Source organism: Carcharhinus amblyrhynchos, chromosome 26 (genome assembly GCF_965287045.1).
Source record: "Carcharhinus amblyrhynchos chromosome 26, sCarAmb.v2.hapA, whole genome shotgun sequence".
In the NCBI taxonomy this organism is placed as follows: domain Eukaryota; kingdom Metazoa; phylum Chordata; class Chondrichthyes; order Carcharhiniformes; family Carcharhinidae; genus Carcharhinus; species Carcharhinus amblyrhynchos.
The window spans coordinates 38,088,451-38,107,512 of NC_137349.1; the positions used below are offsets into that span (position 1 = coordinate 38,088,451).

General features: G+C 41.1%; 1 protein-coding gene across 1 annotated transcript in view; it reads right to left on the bottom strand.

Moving 5' to 3' along the window:
* Positions 1–799: 799 nt before the first annotated feature.
* Positions 800–19,062, bottom strand: part of sirt6 (sirtuin 6) — a 49,630-nt gene continuing 31,367 nt past the window's right edge. The window contains exons 5-8 of the mRNA XM_080212947.1: positions 15,268–15,363; positions 11,504–11,584; positions 8,268–8,391; positions 800–1,550 (exon numbers count right to left, since the gene is read on the bottom strand). Coding sequence (XP_080069073.1) covers positions 1,197–1,550; positions 8,268–8,391; positions 11,504–11,584; positions 15,268–15,363 — 655 coding nt within the window. The 3' untranslated portion in view covers positions 800–1,196. The remainder of the gene's footprint in view (positions 1,551–8,267; positions 8,392–11,503; positions 11,585–15,267; positions 15,364–19,062) is intronic.

The following is a 19,062-nucleotide window of genomic DNA, read 5'->3' on the forward strand; positions in this document are numbered from 1 at the left end:
TCTTGGGTTCGGACATAGCCCGGTACAACATCGAGGGCTGAAGGACCTGTACTGTTCTATGTTCTAACCTCTAATTTGGGGCTGTAGTTCAAACACTGGTATAAACTGATTCGAGTTACTATTTGGACTTCAGATTCTATCACATACAAAACAGTAATTGCACCAAATGAATGTAATCAAGTTGACTGACAGTAGGTAATCGGATTATAGTTCCTCATTTGTGCTGTAACTCTAAAGCTTGCTTTAGTTTTGGAATGTTCAATATTTATTTGTTTCACGTTGATTGTTAATTAGATTTTGCCTGCATAATAATCAGCAGACTTTGAAGTGTGAAATCCTTTGAGACACTGACACCTTTAGCTGCTATATAGATTGAAGTGAACATTATTACTATTCATCACTCAGAACAGATTAATAACTGGGAAATAAATTTACCACGGAAAGTTACACCAGCAGTGGAGACATCACATTCAAGTCCAAGGAATAATCTCATTATGAAAAACATTTGTGTCCACTTTTCAAATGCTGGAATAATCTTCATGTAATGAGCAAAACAAAAATAATGACCGTAACCTTACTTTGACCAATTAGCCGAGTTGTTGTGCACTGGAAGTTAAATGGGCCATCGAACCTCTGAGTACAGCTTTAATTGTCATACCACTCATTCAAAAGAGCAAAATCCGACTGGTACTAGCATTTCGGGTTTCAAATTAACAACACACCAACCGTGATCGTGTGCAGCCCTACACTGTCAGCACAAACTGCATAAAGTTTGAAAAACTGAGCAGTAAAACGATGATCATTTTTCTTGTTTATAGAAAAAGTATCAAACAAATGCCAGAAAAATTCCAAAGACACCAAGTACAACCATCTTCGACGTTTCATGATTTCCGGGGACAAGTCCTGCTGTTTAAGTATACAGAAACTACATTAGTTAATGCTCAAATCTCTCTAATGTTCCCTTTAATGCATTTTAGAATGAAGGTTTCCAGGAATGCCTTCTCAAGCTACGGTTAAACAGGACCCTTTTTACTAAGGGTTCAACTTACTCTTCCTCTAAAAACTTGCGGAAAGCCACAAACAGCAAGATTTGTTGCATTTAGCATGGAATTTAAAATAATTAAATATAAGGTTACAATTAGACGTTCGTGTTTGTAGAAAAAAAGTCCCAAAGTTTTGTGAAAAGAGTTGACATTTCACACCATGACAGGTTCGAGTTTGACGCGTTTACTCTCAAAGGTGTTAGAGTCCATCTCTTGGCAATCTTGTTTAAAGGAGCCATTGGCTTTCGAAGAGGCTGACACCAATGAATCCGACCCACTCGTCCCTTCTTCCTCAGTGTCTCTACTCTGCCTTTTGACTTTGATGTTTGGTTTGCTGTCGGGATCGGCTTTGATGGGAAGTAGTATCCCCATTTCTGGTTTGATTGCTTCTGCTGTTTCCACCACCACTGGTCCTTCCCATTTCGGAATTTCAATGCCAAGGTGCTTCATTAGTTTGGTCACAACTTCATCAATGTAACCAAATATTCGCAGATCTGAATGTCTGTCCTGGGAGCACAAGGAGAAAACAATGTAAAATACTATTCACAAAGCACAGATTGGTGAAGTTGAATAACCAACATGTTTCTACTGAGTACCTGACACTCGAGATCAAATACGGTAATAATTCCCAAGTAAAGATGAAGTCATCACACTCCCAGCTCTCCCCTAAGACAAAGGTGGCACTGTGGTTAACACTGCTGCCTCAAAGCATTATGGACCTGAGTTCAATTCTGGCTGTGGGTCACTGTCTATGTGGAGTCTGCACAGTAAGAAGTCTCACAGGTTTATTTGATAGTAAACGTTACAAACTTTCAGAACGCTGTTCCTTCATCAGGTGAGTGGAAAGTTCTAATCAGAAAGTTCTAATCAGTTCTGATCGGAACTTTCCACACACCTGATGAAGGAACAGCGTTCTGAAAGCTTGTAGCATTTACTATCAAATAAACCTGTTGGACTTTATCCTGGTGTTGAGACTTCTTACTGTGTTTATCCCAGTCCAACGCCGGCATCTCCACATTATGAGGAGTCTGCACATTTTCCCTGCGTCTACGTGGATTTCCTCGGGTGCTCCGGTTTCCTCCCACAGTCCAAGATGTGCGGGTGGATTGGCAGTGCTAAATTGACTCTAGTTTCAGGGGAAGTATGTGGGGTTACAGGAATAGGGCCTGTGTGACAGTGGTCAGTGCAGACTCGATGGGTCAAATGGCCTCCTCCTGCACTTGATGATTTAACCTGAGGACCATCACTCCTCAGGCAAACAGCAAGGTCGAGAAGGCAGGCTTTCATAAATAACCTCAGTCGGTACGGGAATGGAACCCAAGCTATTGGCGTGGTTCTGCATCACTAGGCAGCCGTCCAACTAACTGAGCTTTGGGGGCCAGTTCCCATGTACCAGACAATCGAATGTTTGAGAACATATTGAGCTATCGCAACCTGACTGGCACACTGGCTGAACAGCCCAATGTCACAATTTAAATGAACCGCAAAGTGCCCAGGAAACACTTTTTCAGCTGAACATGTGGATCTGAACAAAGCAGAATAATGCTATCATCTCAGATTTCAAAATTATCCCATGAGACACACGTAAACCAGAGAACCTTCCAGACAACCATTGTGCCTATTATTTGAAGTGACTATCCAATCAGTCTGACTCTGACTTTTTTCCCTCAACCAATTTTCCTTTTCAAATATTTCTTAAATTGCCTTTAGAAGATTAGGTTATTGTTGAATCTGCTTCCATCACCATTTCAATAACTTCTATGACAAGTACTCCAAGTTTGAGACACTGAGCAATACAAGAATATTTTTAGGTATATATAAATGCTCTTTTGGTGCTGTACATTTTGTAGACCCGTACATTTCTAAATTCAGAACCTATGCAGCTGTCAGGAAGTTTGAGATCTGTTTGAAGTCACTTTTCATGAAGCACTTAGTCTTTTACTGAATAATCTTTTATTCAGTAAATGGACTCAATTGCCATTTCTGCACTGTAGGGATTCTATGGTTGTGTGTGCGTGTGAATGAAAAATTCCAAACAACAGGAGGTGTAATGATTTTAGGTATTACATGAATTATAGGGAACGAGACAATCCCTGCTGCTTAAGTCTATCTAGAAACAGTCACGTCCATTTTCAATTAAACACTCTTGAAGTGACATAATGACAGCACTGACAACAAGAAAGGCGTTATTGCAATTTGTTTGCTTACTAGTTACCAAGTACAGGGAGGAGAGTCAGGTACGTAACTAGAATATAATTTCTCAGTTGATGGGGCCAGACACTTAATGTTAGCTGTACACACAGTATGTATGCATCCAACTGGTTCAAATTGATTGATGTTGACCGGCATCAGGTAAGATTTTTCTGAAGGACACTGAAGTATATAACAAATATATGTCATTAGTGTACACTTAAACTGGGCCAGCTGATGGGCAACACGACAGCTCAGTGACTATCACTGTTTGCTGTGCAGATACATGGATTTGGGCCGGTGTCTGTGGGAGTTTGCACATTCTCCCCATGCTTGCGTGGGTTTTCTCCGGGTGCTCCGGTTTCCTCCCACACCCCAAAGATGTGCTCTTAGGCTGATTGGTGTAACAAATTGTCCCTAAATTAGTCTCCCCTCAATCTGGTTTCCAATGTGGAGTGCCATAAGCGTAGACAAGGGTCATGGGTGGAAGAAGGGACTCACTGTTGAAATGGCGGCGCGGGCTCATTGGGCCTGTTTCCCGTGCTGTGTTGTTCTTTGTGGAAAACAAAAGACAGATGTGGATTTATATAATGCCTTTAATTTCAGGACATCACTGCATTTCTTGACCAATAAAGGACTTTGAAGTGTTCTCACATGGAAATGTGGCAGCCAATTGAAGCATAGAAAGACTGCACAAATAACAACCATTAGATTTGATTTATTGTCACATGTATTAGGATACAGTGACAAGTATTGTTTCTTGTGCGCTATGTACACAAAGCATAGACTACATAGGGAAGAAGGGAAGAAGGAAAGAAGAGGGCACAAAATGTAGTGTTAATCACAGCTAGGGTGTAGAAAAAGATCATCTTAATATGAGGTAGGTCCATTCAAAAGTCTAACGGCAGCAGGAAAAAAGTTGTTCTCGAGTCGGTTGGTATGTCACCTGAGACTTTTGTATCTTTTTCCTGACAGAAGATGATGGAACAGAGTACGTCCGGGGTGCTTAGAGTCCTTGATTATGTTGGCTGCTTTTCCAAGGCAGGAAAAAAAAGTGTAGACAGTCAATGGATGGGAGGCTGGTTTGCGTGATGGACTGGGCTATGTTCGTAGTTTTTTGCAGTCTCGTTCAGAGAAGGGCCATACCAAGCTGTGATACATTCAGAAAGAATACTTTCTGTGGCGCATCTGTAAAAGTTGATGAGAATCGTAGCAGACACGCCAAATTGCCTTAGCCTCCTGAGAAAGTAGAGGCTTTGGTGGGCTTTCTTAAATGTAGCATCAGCATGGAGGAACCAGGACAGGTTGTTAGTGATCCGGACACCTAGAAACTGAAGCTCTCGATCATTTCCACTTCATCCCCATTGATGTAGACAGGGGCGCGTCCTCCATTATGCTTCCTGAAGTGGATGACAATTTCCTTCATTTTACTGACATTGAGAGATCGTCATTGACCAGTTCACCAGATTCTCTACCTTTTTCCAGTACTCTGTCTCATCATTGTTTGAGATCCAACCCACTACATTGGTGTCATCAGCAAACTTGAAAATGGAGTTTGAGTGGAATTTGGCCACACAATCATATGTATAGCAAGGAGTACAGGAGTATAGTAAGGGACTGCAGACAGTCTTGCAGGGCACCGGTGCTTAGGATAACCACAGAAAAGGTGTGGTGCCTATCCTTATTGATTGCAGTCTGTGGGTCAGGAAGTCTAGAATCTATTCAAAGACGGATGAGCTGAGCCCTAGGCCACAGAGCTCAGATGAGTTTTGTAGGAATAATGGTGTTGAAGAGTGAGCTATAGTCAATAAATAGGAGTCTGACTGAGGTGACTTTGTTATCTAGTTGTTCCAGGGTTGAGTGTAGAGCCAAGGAGATGGTGCCTTCTGTGACGGCAGGCAACTGTAGTGCAACCAAGCAATCTGGGAAGCCAGAATTGATTTGTGCCATGATTAACCTTGCCCAGTACTTCATAATGATGAATGTCAGAGCCACCGGGAGATGGTCATTAAGGCACATTGTCTGGCTTTTCTTTAGTACAGGAATGATGGTCGTCTTCTTGAAGCAGGTAGGACTTTGGTTCAGTGTAAGGAGGTTGAAGTTGTCTGTGAATACCCGTCAGCTGATCTATGCAGTATTTGAGTGCTCGTCCAGATACCCCATCTGGTCCAGTCAATTCCGTTGTTGACTTTCAAGAAGACTGACCTGATATCTGTGATGGTGAGCTCGGATACTGGTTCGACCAAGGCTTCCGGGATGGAAGGCATGCTATCACTGACCTCTTGCTCAAAATGGACATAGCTTATTGGACAGAGGTGCATTGGTGTCAGCGATTCTGCAAATCTTCATCTCAAAGCCTATTATGTCTTGCTGACCATGCCATAGTCAGTGGAGGTCTGTGTGGCTAGTCTAGGACTCCAGCTTTGTCCGGAACTGTCTTTTGGCATCTTTGATGGTTTTCCATAGATCGTATCTGGATTTCTTGCATAGAAAGAAATCCACATCACCAGCTTAATGTCCAACAATTTCTTTCTGTTTTACCCCAGTCCAACGCTGGCATCTCCGCATCATGACTACTTTCTTGCATAGGTCAGGGTCCCCTGACTTGAATGCCTCAGACCTGGACTTACAGTAAGCAGTGAATAATGAGATAACGGTGAGGCTTCTAAAAAAAAATCCATTTGCAGGATGTAAAGTCAACATTTATTGCAAATTTCTGACACCTTCTTGTGTACAACTATCTCACTTGACTACTTCAGAGAGCAGTTAAGAGTCAAACTGCTGTAGGTCTGCAGTCACATACAGGCCAGACTGGGAAATGATGACAGATTTCTTCCTCTAAATGATTTTAATCAATAGGTGGATTTTTGCAATAATCCTGTAAACTTATGGTCACTATTTCTAATACCTGTTTTTACTCCAGATTGTATTTAAGTGAATTTAAATTCCCCAGATTCTATGGTGGGATTTGAATTCCTGTCTCTGGGTTCAGTAATCCAAGCCTCTGGATTATTAGCTCACAGAAACACTTTTGATACCCATACCCCATTTCTTTTAGTGATGTTGGCTGAGGGATAAATAGTGGCCAAAACATTTTTGAATGGTTTTACAAAACACAGTAGATAAAATGTTGTCTAAATCTTTGTGAAACAATCCCAACCAATTCAGCTGCTAATGCTGATGGATTCTTGGTTTCCCTCAATTTTATTAGAAAATTCCCACAGTGGTAGACGGTAAAGGTCAAACAAAGAAAACAGAGCAGCCATATTCTAACACATGCTATGGATGCAGAATATTGCCATGATTGATTCTCAAAACTATATTAATAAATACATTATTTGCTGTTATTTTAAACTCTGATTTAAGAAGTGTAATTACTTTTCAGAGCGTAGGGAGCAAAATGGAGAGAAGTGACAGGGAGGCAATCTGCTATTCACTGTAGTACCACAACTCAAAGAACACTCTAAATGCACAGTTTATTTTTGTTCTGCGCCCTAGGCTCAACCATCTTCAATTACTTCATCACTGACCTTCTCTTCAACATAAAATCAAGGGTTCAATGCTGCTCGTAAACTCCTTAGGTACTGAAGCAGTTTGTGCCTACATACAGCAAGACTTGGACAACATTCAGGCTTGGGTTGATAAGTGGCAAGCAGTATTTGTGTCACATAAGTGGCAGGTTATAACCATCTTCAACAAGAGTGAATCAATGGCATTACCACTGCTGAATAAGTCATAGAGGTTTACAGCATGGAAACAGGCCCTTTGGCCCAACTTGTCCATGCTGCCCCCTTTGTTTGAAAGCCCATAAACTAATTCCCTGCTTTTGGCCCATATCCCTCTATACCCATCGTACCCATGTAATTCTCTAAATGCTTTTTAAAAGATAAAATTGTACCCGCCTCTATTACGACCTCTGGCAGCTTGTTCCAGACAGTCACCACCCTCTGTGTGAAAACATCGCCCCTCTGGACACTTCTTTATCTCTCCCCTCTCACCTTAATCCTATGCCCTCTAGTTTTAGACTCCCCTACCTTTGGGAAAAGATACTGAATATCTAGCTGATCTGTGCCTCTTCAACATTCTGCCACCACCCACATTGAGAAACTGAACTCGACTAGCCCGAGACAAATACTGCGGCCACAAGTGCAAGTCATTGGCTGGGCCACTGGTGATGAATTTCTTAATTTACAAAGTCTCTCCATGATCAAAATAGCACAAGTTAGAAATGTAAAGGAATACTCTGCACTTACCTGGATGAGTGCAACTCTCAGAACATTTAAAAAACAAAATATCATTCAGAGCAAAGTAGCCTGTTTGATTGGCAACCCCTTCAAAATTTATTTATTAGTCACCAGTAAGGCTTACACAGTAACAAAATTACTGTGAAATTCCCCAAGTCGCCACACTCCAGCACCTATTCGGCTGTCAATATACTTAACCAGCACATCTTTCAGGCTGTGGGAGGAAACCGGAGCACCAGGAGGAAATCCACGCAGACAGTGACCCAAGCCAGGAATCGAACCCTGGCGCTGTGAGGCAGCAGTGCTAACCTTGCCGCCCCACCTTCGACATTCACTCCCTCTGCCTCCATTGCTGCCATATATACAGTCCACAAGTTTTACTGAAGCAATTTGCTAAAGCTTCAACTGCATGACAATATTATAAAATATGCAACTTCTCTATCCATTTTGGCAGTGAGCTATTTTTAGTAATCCAATTTCCCTATTAATTGAGTGCATAGAAAAGCAGTACAGCTTTTTAAAAAAATTCTCAGGATTTTGGTGTCAATGGTTAGCCTGTGATTTCTTGGCTATCCCTGGTTTCTTTGAGCACAACTGAGAGGTAAGTTAGGCGCCTTAGTGTGATTGAGAATGGTAGGTTTTCAACTCCAACTTTGTGAGAACATCAGTGAACCAGTTAGGTTTTTATAACAGAAAGCTTCTTACTTCCTGATTTATTTCAAGAACTAAACTCATATTCTGAACCTGCCATGAGATTTGAACTCTCATTCCCTGGGTTATTTACACCTACCAGCTTCGTGGCCTGGAGGTTAACGATAGCCAGCTTTCCTCCCCTCTTTTTTGTATTGAATGGCAGATTGCTGCTTGGTTTGATCTGAAGAGAACTTCCCAATGTAATGGCCAGGTCAGACTTCCTGTGGGGGGAGGAAACAGAGTTTAAGTTTACAAAGATCAACCAGATTTTGAGATTTATAATTCCCATCATAGTTTCTTTATAATTAGTGGATAACACATGGCAATGCTGAGACTGAAATATTACAACTGAAAAAAATATTGCACATATTGAAAATAATTATCTTTTAAATACTTCCATTTTGTTTCCTTAACTTCACTGTTAATTGTTTATTAACTTTCAATTTAACTGGTTTCTAACCTAGCTCTCCTCTATATTCCTTCACGACAGCATTAAAATATGCCAGCATATTTCTCAATTCATGCAGATACTTCTAAACAATGTACTTAACCTGTGGCAGCATAAACTATGCCTGCAAATATCTTTCTGAAAGAAATCAGAGAGTGAAAAGCCACATGTAGTGAAGACTGTGCTACACAGGGAAATGAAGGGAGAGGGGGATTGAGTGGTGGCAGTTCAAGGCTGGAGTGGTGCAGTAACAAGAAGCTCAGAATAGAGGGTAGAAAGAAGGGAGGGAGCTATTCATACCTTGTCTAATTAATTAGCTAGCTGCTGTTTGTGGGATTATGCTACGCTCAAAGCAAGTGCTGCATTTGTCTACGATACACTCTAAAAAGTAATTTACTACCTGTGAAACAACTTGGGATCATTCTGATTTTGATCACAGGGCACTATTTAATAGTAAGTCTGTCCGTCTGTTAATCAAGAGTAGGGAGGGTGTTTTGAGCAGGAAGAAGCCAGGTTTGGGCTAACACCAGCAGAGAACAATGAAATGCAGAACTTGGAGTTGCTGTGAGGAAACTGGAACGTTCTGTTCTCAAGCACTTTGGATATTTGTCATTGTATTGCTCATGGGTATTGTAGATTGGCTGAGTCAGACAGAGTTGCAAGAAATGAAAATGATCATTGGGAACAGGATAGGTCATTTGGCACTTTGTGCTGAAATGCTCAATTTGATTATGATTAAGCTTTTTTTTGGGTATAATTTCATTGTATTCTGAAAGGCAGCACAATGCATTTTGGGCGGCACTGCTTCCTCACAGCGCCAGGGACCTGGATTCAATTCTGGTCTTGGGTTCCTATCTACTTGGAGTTTGCACAGGCACTCCGGTTTCCTCCCACAGTCCAAAGGTGTGCAGGTTAAATGGATTGGCTATGCTAAATGGGCAGGGTTACAGGGATAGGGCAGGATGTGAGTCTGGATAAGATGCTCTTTCGGTGAATCAGTGCCGACTCGATGGGCCAAATGGCCTCCTTCTGAACCCTAGGGATTCCATGATTCTGCCTGAGATCAGGATTGCTCCCAAAACTTAGTATCATGCATGAGGCTTTGCTTGGAGAATGGGAAAAACAATTGTTGGATGGACTGACAGATAGGATAGACAAAAATGATTTTTGCCCCCCCAAACCAAAGTATTCTTTGATGCCTACAAGACAAAATTTTGATTTGGTGCGTGGATGAGGACAGGTCATCTTTATCTTGAAAACGTAATTGGCAACTGGAGGCATCTTGAAGGGAATTGCTCGATAGAGCAGATGCAGCACGGTTTTGTTAAGGGGAAGTCATGTCTGACAAATTTATTGGAGTTCTATGAGGATGTGTCTAGGGCGGTGGATAGAGGAGAGCCGGTGGATGTGGTCTTTCTTGATTTTCAGAAGGCGTTTGACAAGGTACCTCACAAGAGGTTATTGCAGAAGGTAAGGGGGCATGGAGTTGGGGGTAGGGTGTTAGCATGGATAGAAGATTGGCTGTCAAATAGGAGGCAGAGAGTGGGGGTCAATGGGTGCTATTCGGATTGGCGATTGGTGACTAGTGGAGTGCCCCAGGGGTCGGTGCTGGGGCCTCAGCTATTTACCATTTATATAGATGATCTGGAGGAGGGAACCGAGTGTATGGTGTCGAAATTTGTTGATGACACCAAGATTGGTGGAACAGCAAATTGCGCGGATGGTGTGGAGAGTCTACAGAAGGATCTAGATAGGCTGGGCGAATGGGCCAGGAACTGGCAAATGGAATTTAATGTTGGCAAGTGCAAGGTGGTCCACTTTGGTAGGAACAATGGTAGGAAGGACTATTACTTACGTGGCGAAAAACTGCAGCAGGCGACGGTGCAGAGGGACCTCGGGGTCCTTGTGCATGAGTCGCAAAAACCCAGCTTGCAGGTGCAGCAGGTGGTCAGGAAGGCGAATAGGATGCTGGTCTTCATAGCGAGGGGGATTGAATATAAAAGTAGGGAGGTCTTGCTGCAGCTGTATAGGGCATTGGTGAGGCCGCAGTGGGAGTACTGTGTGCAGTTTTGGTCGCCGCACGTACGCAAGGATAGTTTGGCCTTGGAGGGAGTGCAGAGGAGGTTTACTAGGCCGATACTGGGGGGGGGGTTTAGAACCGAGTTGAGGAGGAACTTCTTCACTCAAAGGGTGGTGAATCTCTGGAATTCTCTGCTTGTTGAAGTGGTGGAGGCGGGTTGATGGGTTTTTGATAAGCGAGGGGATTAAGGGTTATGGGGAGAGGGCGGGAATGTGGAACTGAGCCACGACAGATCAGCCATGATCTTGTTGAATGGCGGAGCAGGCTCGAAGGGCTAGATGGCCTACTCCTGCTCCTATTTCTTATGTTCTTATATAACCAATGAGGAAGAGGAAAATCGAGCCTGCATGGCACAAATGGATAACTGAAGTGGCCTATCGAGCCAGTTTTTCACATCACCAGCATCTCAGGGAAACTAGTCTTGGGTAATAAGTGCCAGCAATGCCCCAATCCTAGGAATGAATAAAAGTCTAAAACTATTTCAAAACAACCAGCAACAGGAACTCAGTGATAAAGTAGCTGTAGCAAAGTGTGCACTGGGTAGTAACATTGCTTTCAATCTTTGTAATCTAGTATCTGGAAACTTAAACTAACGCATCAAATGTTGTCAAGAGTTCAGTAGTGGAACTAGGAAATTTGGAAGTACATTTGAGATAGTATCCATGTTTAACTAATCAGGAGGAGTCAAAGGAATTACTGTAAAAATGAAGATTATTCTCTAAAAATAGTAAACAAAACGAAACTAAGTTATAAAGTTACCAATGTCCTTCCAGCATCTGCCACTATTAAGTTGTTTCAGACATACCTACAGGCTTCATCTGCCAAACTGAGGTCCCGCTCAGGTAAAGAATCTTCCCAGTCCAAAATAGTATCTCGTAACTTTCCCCTAGGAACAAAATTTAAAATAGTCAATCTCTCTAGTGGCCTAAACAATTCTCCCTGCTGACCTTTCTACTACTGTCAATCAAGAAACACAGCCCCACGGCTCCTGTCAGTTACATGTAAGTAACCATGACAGCGGTGAGTACAGCCTGTTCAATAATGATTGAAGCTCTTTACTATGATTTTTACTCTGTACGTAGGCATTATGTTTAATGTTAAGAAAGTGTACAGATGTCACAGTATAGAGTCTATGCTGTCATCTGATAGTACTGCATTTTTAACATTTGGAATTAAACATATACCACATGTTCAGCAGAGTTTTAAATTTAAAAATAAGTATTGTGATCATCACTTATTAGTCAGCTGTAGCAACATCTGATAAACCTTGAGTATATTCCGTATTCTGCAAGGACAGAACAGTGCAATGTTATTGATTACATTGGTTCAAACACACGTAGCTGCAGATGTTCTGAAGATTTCTCTAGAGGTTTACGCATGGAAACAGGCCCTTCGGCCCAACTTGTCCACACCGCCCTTTTTTTTAAACCCCTAAACTAATCCCAATTGCCCACATTAGACCCATATCCCTCCATACCCATCATATCTATGTAACTACCTAAATGCTTTTTAAAAGATAAAATTGTACCTGCCTCTACTACTACCTCTGGCAGCTCACCACCCCCTGTGTGAAAGAAGTGTCCCTCTGGACACTTCTGTATCTCTCCCCTCTCACGTTAAACCTATGCCCTCTAGTTTTAGACTCCCTTATCTTAGGGAAAAGATATTGACTATCTACCTTGTCCATGCCCTTCATTATTTTATAGACCTTTATAAGGTCACCCTTCAGTCTCCTACGCTCCAGAGAAAAAAGTCCCAGTCTATTCAGCTTCTCCTTATAACTCAATCCATCAAATCCTGGTAGCATCCTAGTAAATCTTTTCTGCACTCTTTATAGTTTAATAATATCCTTTCTATAATAGGGTGACCAGAATTGCACACAGTATTCCAAGTGTGTGGCCTTACCAGGGGCAGTTCCCCTGGGTCTGGAAGGATTTTCTGTCACACATTAATTTGGCAATATCATCAAAGCTCTGAGCTCAGGGGATTGCGACAAGTTATTGGAGAACAAGGTTAACTCCTAATCTGAGGTGACAAACATCAATTTGATGCCCTGGGACTATAGGAGCGACAGAGGCAGAGTTGGGGAAGCTTTTGATCAAAGCATTTATGATAAATAAAGGTGGGGAAATCATATATAGAGTACATTTGATGCAACGAGTTCATGTAGAATTGGGGGGGGCACATGCGCAAAAAAAGGGACACAGAGATAAAACTGGATACCTAGAAGCTTTACTTTTTTCCTGAGGGTGTGGCAGTAAAGACTGATTTGTTATAGCCCATGAAAAGGCTGCAGGACTAGATAATCACATCAGAAGATTAAATCATTCCTCGGTAATGTAAGTGAATTAAGGGACCTCTTGCCTGACCTGACAGTTTGACATAGGATTTTGAACTGACTTAATACTCTGCATTTTACATGAAGTAAGGGCACAAGATGGTTGATGCAGCATGGGGGTGCTACAGTCAGCTCATCAATGAAATTGGGCCTGATGAAATGCTCTGATCTTGGCAACACACAGCTGAGATAATGACAGCACCATGAGCCGGCTCCTGCTCTCTGACCAAAAACCAGACTGACAATTCCTCAAAGCTCCTCTGATCACAGCACAACTTCCTGATGAAGCATGCAGGAGATCGGAAAGCATATTCTGGAATCAGTATTAAGAATACGTGACCAGAATACATTCTCTTTGAGTTTAACTATAACGTTGTCAGAGGTACTCCAACAGTGGTTGGAGTAATCTGAAATTCAAAATGGGAAGCATCATCTCCCTACATCAGTGGCCAGCAATACTCAACAACTTTACCGCAATAAATTACTCACACCCCAATTCTCATTTCAATCTTCCTTGTTTCTATTCATCCTAAAATCACCGTAGCAAGATCACACATTTCTGACGCTGATTGGAAACCAGAAATCATAACAGGGAGTTTATTTTACATTCAATTTAATATGCAGCTAAAACAAAATACAACAAACTTTACAATGTTATTAATTCTAACATAAGCAATCTCCTTGACCATCAAGCCGATTGAATAACAATGTGATGTGTATTATTTTACACTACGCTAGTTCAAATCTGTTATTTACTCTCTCTCCATGAAATGGATACGGTTCATGTGTCATGCAAGCAACTTGATCATCTGGAGTCAGGCAAGAAATTGGAGCGGAAAAGGAGTCACAAGAGTCTGAATGTATAATGTTGCAGTCAAACAGGAGATCGTAAGAAATGCTGGCAAGTCTAGGTAGGAGTACATAATAGAGATAAATATTTATACATTTTAACATATCAAATATACATACGCACATACACTCAATGTAAACACATCCATATGTATGTCTTTTGCATTATCAATTGTGTTGGAGTGTTGCTAATCCCAGGAAGTCAATAAAGGGGCTTGCAACCTATCCCATGCTGACTTTGAATAACAGATGATAAAAATAAAACTCAACTGCAGGCAGTGAGGTGTTTGGAAAACAGGGAGGCTGTTTGCTTTATGATAGATGGCTGTGAGAGCTTTGAGGTTTTGCCGAGATTAGATGGTTAGAAATGCTGGCAAGTAGATGACCCAATGGTGTGGGAAAATGTGAAGAATTATTTATTTTGTATTTCTTTGCAAAGGTAGCTTTTAGGAATTGAACAGAGTATGTTGGGTCGGACTGGCTATTCTATACCATTACCTTGCTGTGAAGAAAAAAAGCTTATTGATTTGAGTCTTCTCTCAGTAAGGATTTGTTCAGTTGGGGAGGTTGATGACACATGTGTGGAAGACATAGATAAGCAGTGGTGGGTACAAGGGGATACTACCTATATGCCTATGACCACATTAGCTTACAAATAAACACAGCATGCTGGCAAGTTAATTTCTGACTTAGCAGATACAACAAAAACCAGAGAAGGTACAACAGAACTGCATTTATAACTGACAGCAACAGAACAAAAACTACAGCTTGCCGAAGATGTGGCCAGTTATACTCAAATTTTTCCACAATAAATTACTGATTCCCAATTCTCCTTTCTATCTTCTTTAATTCTGTTAATCTGAACGTCACAATGGCAAGATCATGTTTCTGTTGAATTCAAATGCAAAATACCTGTTCCAAATAGAATTTATATCCTTTGGTCAGAAATCACTGTCAAAAGTAGCTTGGTGTTAAGTTTAGGGTAGTCACTCCTACACATCACTCAAACTCCTGCCACATGCATAGATGTCAGATGAGATTAGGACTAAACCTGGCTGTAATACTGGCTCTGGTTGATTAACCTGCCAAATATTCACCCTTCATATCCTAATTTACAAAGTGCCTGTTTAGGTAAGTTATTGGAGAGTGGACAACGTCTGTGGAACTCCTATATTATGAAGACTAACTGTCTTCAGGTGGGTGCAAAAAAAAGAGACTGACATCACCAATTGTGATGGGGGAGAATTAGAGACATTTAACACTTGCAATAAAATGAAGTTACAGTAAACAGACACGAAAGGTGACCTGAACTGTCAATGCTCCAAAAAACACAACAATTATTCAATGTTTGGAGATAATGCGTGCAATAGAAAATGACTAACCTGCATGCTCGAAGGCCTCGTGCCTTTTTAAGGTCACATAATCGGCCGGTAGCTTTCAATCCCATTGTTCCAACCACTGTGTCTCGAATATACTGTCTGCAATAGAGATGAACCAGTGGATTACCAAGTTAGCTTCAGTAAAGGTTAATACAAAAATCAAGTAGCAAAGTAAGTAATAACTACTAAAGCTCAGTAAACATTATGTCAAGAAAATTACTAACAGAATAAAATCTGTGCCAAAAGGACTACATAAACTAGGCTTGCATTCCCTGACTATGAAAGGCTAATGGATGATCAAAGCAAAGGTTTTAAAAGATTTGATAATGGGAGGGAAAACATTTTTGGTGGGGAAGTACAAAACAAGGGGGATATAACTTTAAAATTAGAGCTTGGCCATTCAAGCTGCAAAGAGGTATTTCCTCACACAGTAGTGGAAGTCTGAAACTATCGATCCTAAAAAGCAGTTAAGGTTGAATGAATGTCAACAGAAAACTGACTGACGGATTTTTGTTAGGTTAAGAAAGAGTATGGAATCAAGGCAGGTAAAATGGACTAATGATACCGATCAGGCGTGATCTGTTAAAAACAATTAAAGATGTTATGGCAGGGTACTTAAAAGTCAACATGGTTTTGTGAAAGGGAAATCATGTTTAACCAGTTTACTAGAGTTCTTTGAAGAAATCACATGTGCAGTAGATAAAGGGGGACCAGTGGACGTACTGTCCAGTCAACTCCAGTTGATTGAAGAGGTTTTGTTCCTTTGAAATCTCAAAGGGTGAACTCACAAGGGGTAAATTTGTGCATGTGCAGTCAGCCCTTTCGACATGGGAAAGGGGCGAGTCTAACATTTTAACATGAGACTCTAAACTATGGATGAGTGGAATTTTGGGGCTGCGACCTGCGATTTGTCATTCATGTGGGTAAACAAATTTGTGACAGGAGCTGACTACTTAAATTTCCAGATGGCATTTAAGGTGCTATATCAAAGATTATTGTGGAAAATAAAAGTTTTCCCATGATGTAGGTGGTAATATATTGGCATGGATAGAAGGTTGGCTAGCTCACAGGGAACAGAGTTGGCAGAAATGGGTCATTTTTTGGTTGGTAGAATAGAATAGATGGCTACAGAGATCAGTGCTAGGGCTAAACATTTTACAATTTATATAAATGACCTGGATGAAACCACTGAAAGTTTGGTTGCTAAATTTGCTGATGACACCAAAGTAGGGAATTAAGTTGTAAAGAGAACAAAGAGGCTGCAAAGGTATGTAGATATGTGTATGTGCAAACACCTGACAACTGAGTACTGTGGAAAAATGTAAAATGGTCCATTTTAGGAAGTACAAAAAAAAGTTATCTTAATAGCGAGATTGCTGAGATCATAGAGTCATGGGGGTTTACAGCATGGAAACAGGCCCTTCAGTCCAACTTGTCCATTCCACCCTTTTTTTCAAACCCTGGAGCTGGTCCCAATTGCTTGCATTTGACCCATATCCCTCTGTAGCCATCTTACCCATGTAACTGTTTAAATACTTTTTAAAAAACAGTATAGTATCCGCCTCTACTATCACCTCTGGCAGCTTGTTCCTGACACTTACTACCCTCTGTATGAAAAAATTGCCCCTCTGGACACTTTTGTATCTCTCCCCCCTCACCTTAAACCTATGCCCTCTAGTTTTAAACTCCCCTACCTTTGGGAAAAGATATTGACTAACTACCTTGTCTACGTCCCTCATTATTTTATAGATCTCTATAAGATCACCCCTCAGCCTTCTATGCTCCAGAGAAAAATGTCCCAATCTATCCAGCCTCTCCTTATAACTCAAACCATCAAGTCCTGGTAGTATCCTATTAAATCTTTTCTGCACTCTTTCTAGTTTAATAATATCCTTTCTATTATACGGTGACCAGAACTGTACACAATATTTCAAGTGTGGCCTTACCGATGTCTTGTACAACTTCAGTAAGACACCTCAACTCCTGCATTCAATGTTCTGACCAACGAAACCATGCATGCTGAATACCTTCTTCACCACTGTGTCCACCTGTGACTCCACTTTCAAGCAGCTATAAACATCTTTTTGATCTGTAACCCTCCCCAACACCGTATCATTAACTGAGTAAATCCTGCCCTGGTTCAATCTACCAAAATGCATCATCTCACATTTATCTAAATTAAACTCTTATCTGCCACTCATCAGCCCACTGGTCCAAGATCCTGTTGCAATCCGAGATATTCTCTTCATTGTCCACTAAACCAATCTTGGTGTCATCTGCAAACGTATGTATGCCTCCTATATTTTCACCCAAATCAGTAATATAAATGACAAATAACAGTGGACACAGCACCAATCTCTGAGGCACACCGCTGGTCACAGGCCTCCAGTTTGAAAAACAACCCTCTACAACCACCCTCTGGCTTCTGTCATCAAGCCAATTTTGTATCCATTTAGCTACCTCACCCTGAATCCCATGTGATTTAATCTTATGCAACAACCTACCATGCGGTACCTTGTCAAAGACCTTGCTAAAGTCCATGCAGACAACATCAACTGCACTGTCCTCATCTACCTTCTTGGTTATCCCTTCAAAAAGCTCAATCAAATTTGTGAGACATGATTTTTCACTCACAAAGCTATGCTGACTGTCCCTAATCAATCCTTGCTTCTCTAAATGCTCTGAGATACAGAGGGATCTAGAGTTCTTGTGTACAAATTGTAAAAGGTACAGCAGGTAATAAGGCCAAGTAATAGAATGTTATGATTTATTGCGAGGGAAACTAAATTTAAAAGTAGGAAGTTTTCAATTGTATAGGACACTGGGTGAGAACACATCTGGAGTACCATATATAGTACTGGTCTCCTTGTTTAAGGGATTATGTACAGGTGTTAGCAGTACAGAGAAAGTTTACAAGTAAGGATTGTTGTCTTATGAGGAAATTTTGGACAGACTAGATTTATATCCACTAGAGTTTTAAAGAGCAAGAAGGGACTTGATTGAAACGTTCAACAGCCTGACAGATGGTCTTGACAGAGTAGATGTAGAGAGGATCTTTCCTCTTATGGAAGAATCTAGAACAAGAACCTAGTTTAAAAATAAGGGGTTGCCATTTCAAACAGAAATGAGAAGAATTGTTTTCTCTCAGAGAAGTGTTTCAAAGACTCATTATCCTCTAAGGTCAGTGGAAGTGGTTTCAAGGTAGAGGTAGATAGAATCTTGATAAACAAGGGAGTGAAAGGTCATAGTGATAGGCGGGAGGTTACAATTGGAACATCTGTGATCTTATTGAATGATGGAGTGGGCTTGAGGGGCCGATTGACTTGCCCCTGTTCCAAGGTTCCTGCTGTGCAACTGTAGCCAGCAGTGATCGATTTTTAGGTTTCTGTGGTTTTTGAAGTGTAATCCTGTCTTCAGATCAGCTTAACTGCAATAGGTAACTGCTTTCCTCTAAACAGTAGGTGCTAACTATATCATCAGAATTAACTAACTGGAATAAACAGTGCTTAGGTGCAGTGCACAAATATGTGCAATTTCTAGCTCACAAGGGTACAAAAACCAACAGATAATGGAAATACAACAAAGTGCTGAGTTGCTGAGGACACAGCAGTGTTAAAGCACACTGAATGCAGGAACTGACTGAACGCTCCCAGCATGCGTGTCAATTAGCTGACTTCAATTTAGTTACATTCGTCATCTACTTGGTCACTTACAGAAATATAAAAAATATACTCAATGCCTTTTGTTTCATCATTTCTATAACCTTCTCCGAACTTACAACATTCCTTTCCCAACTGT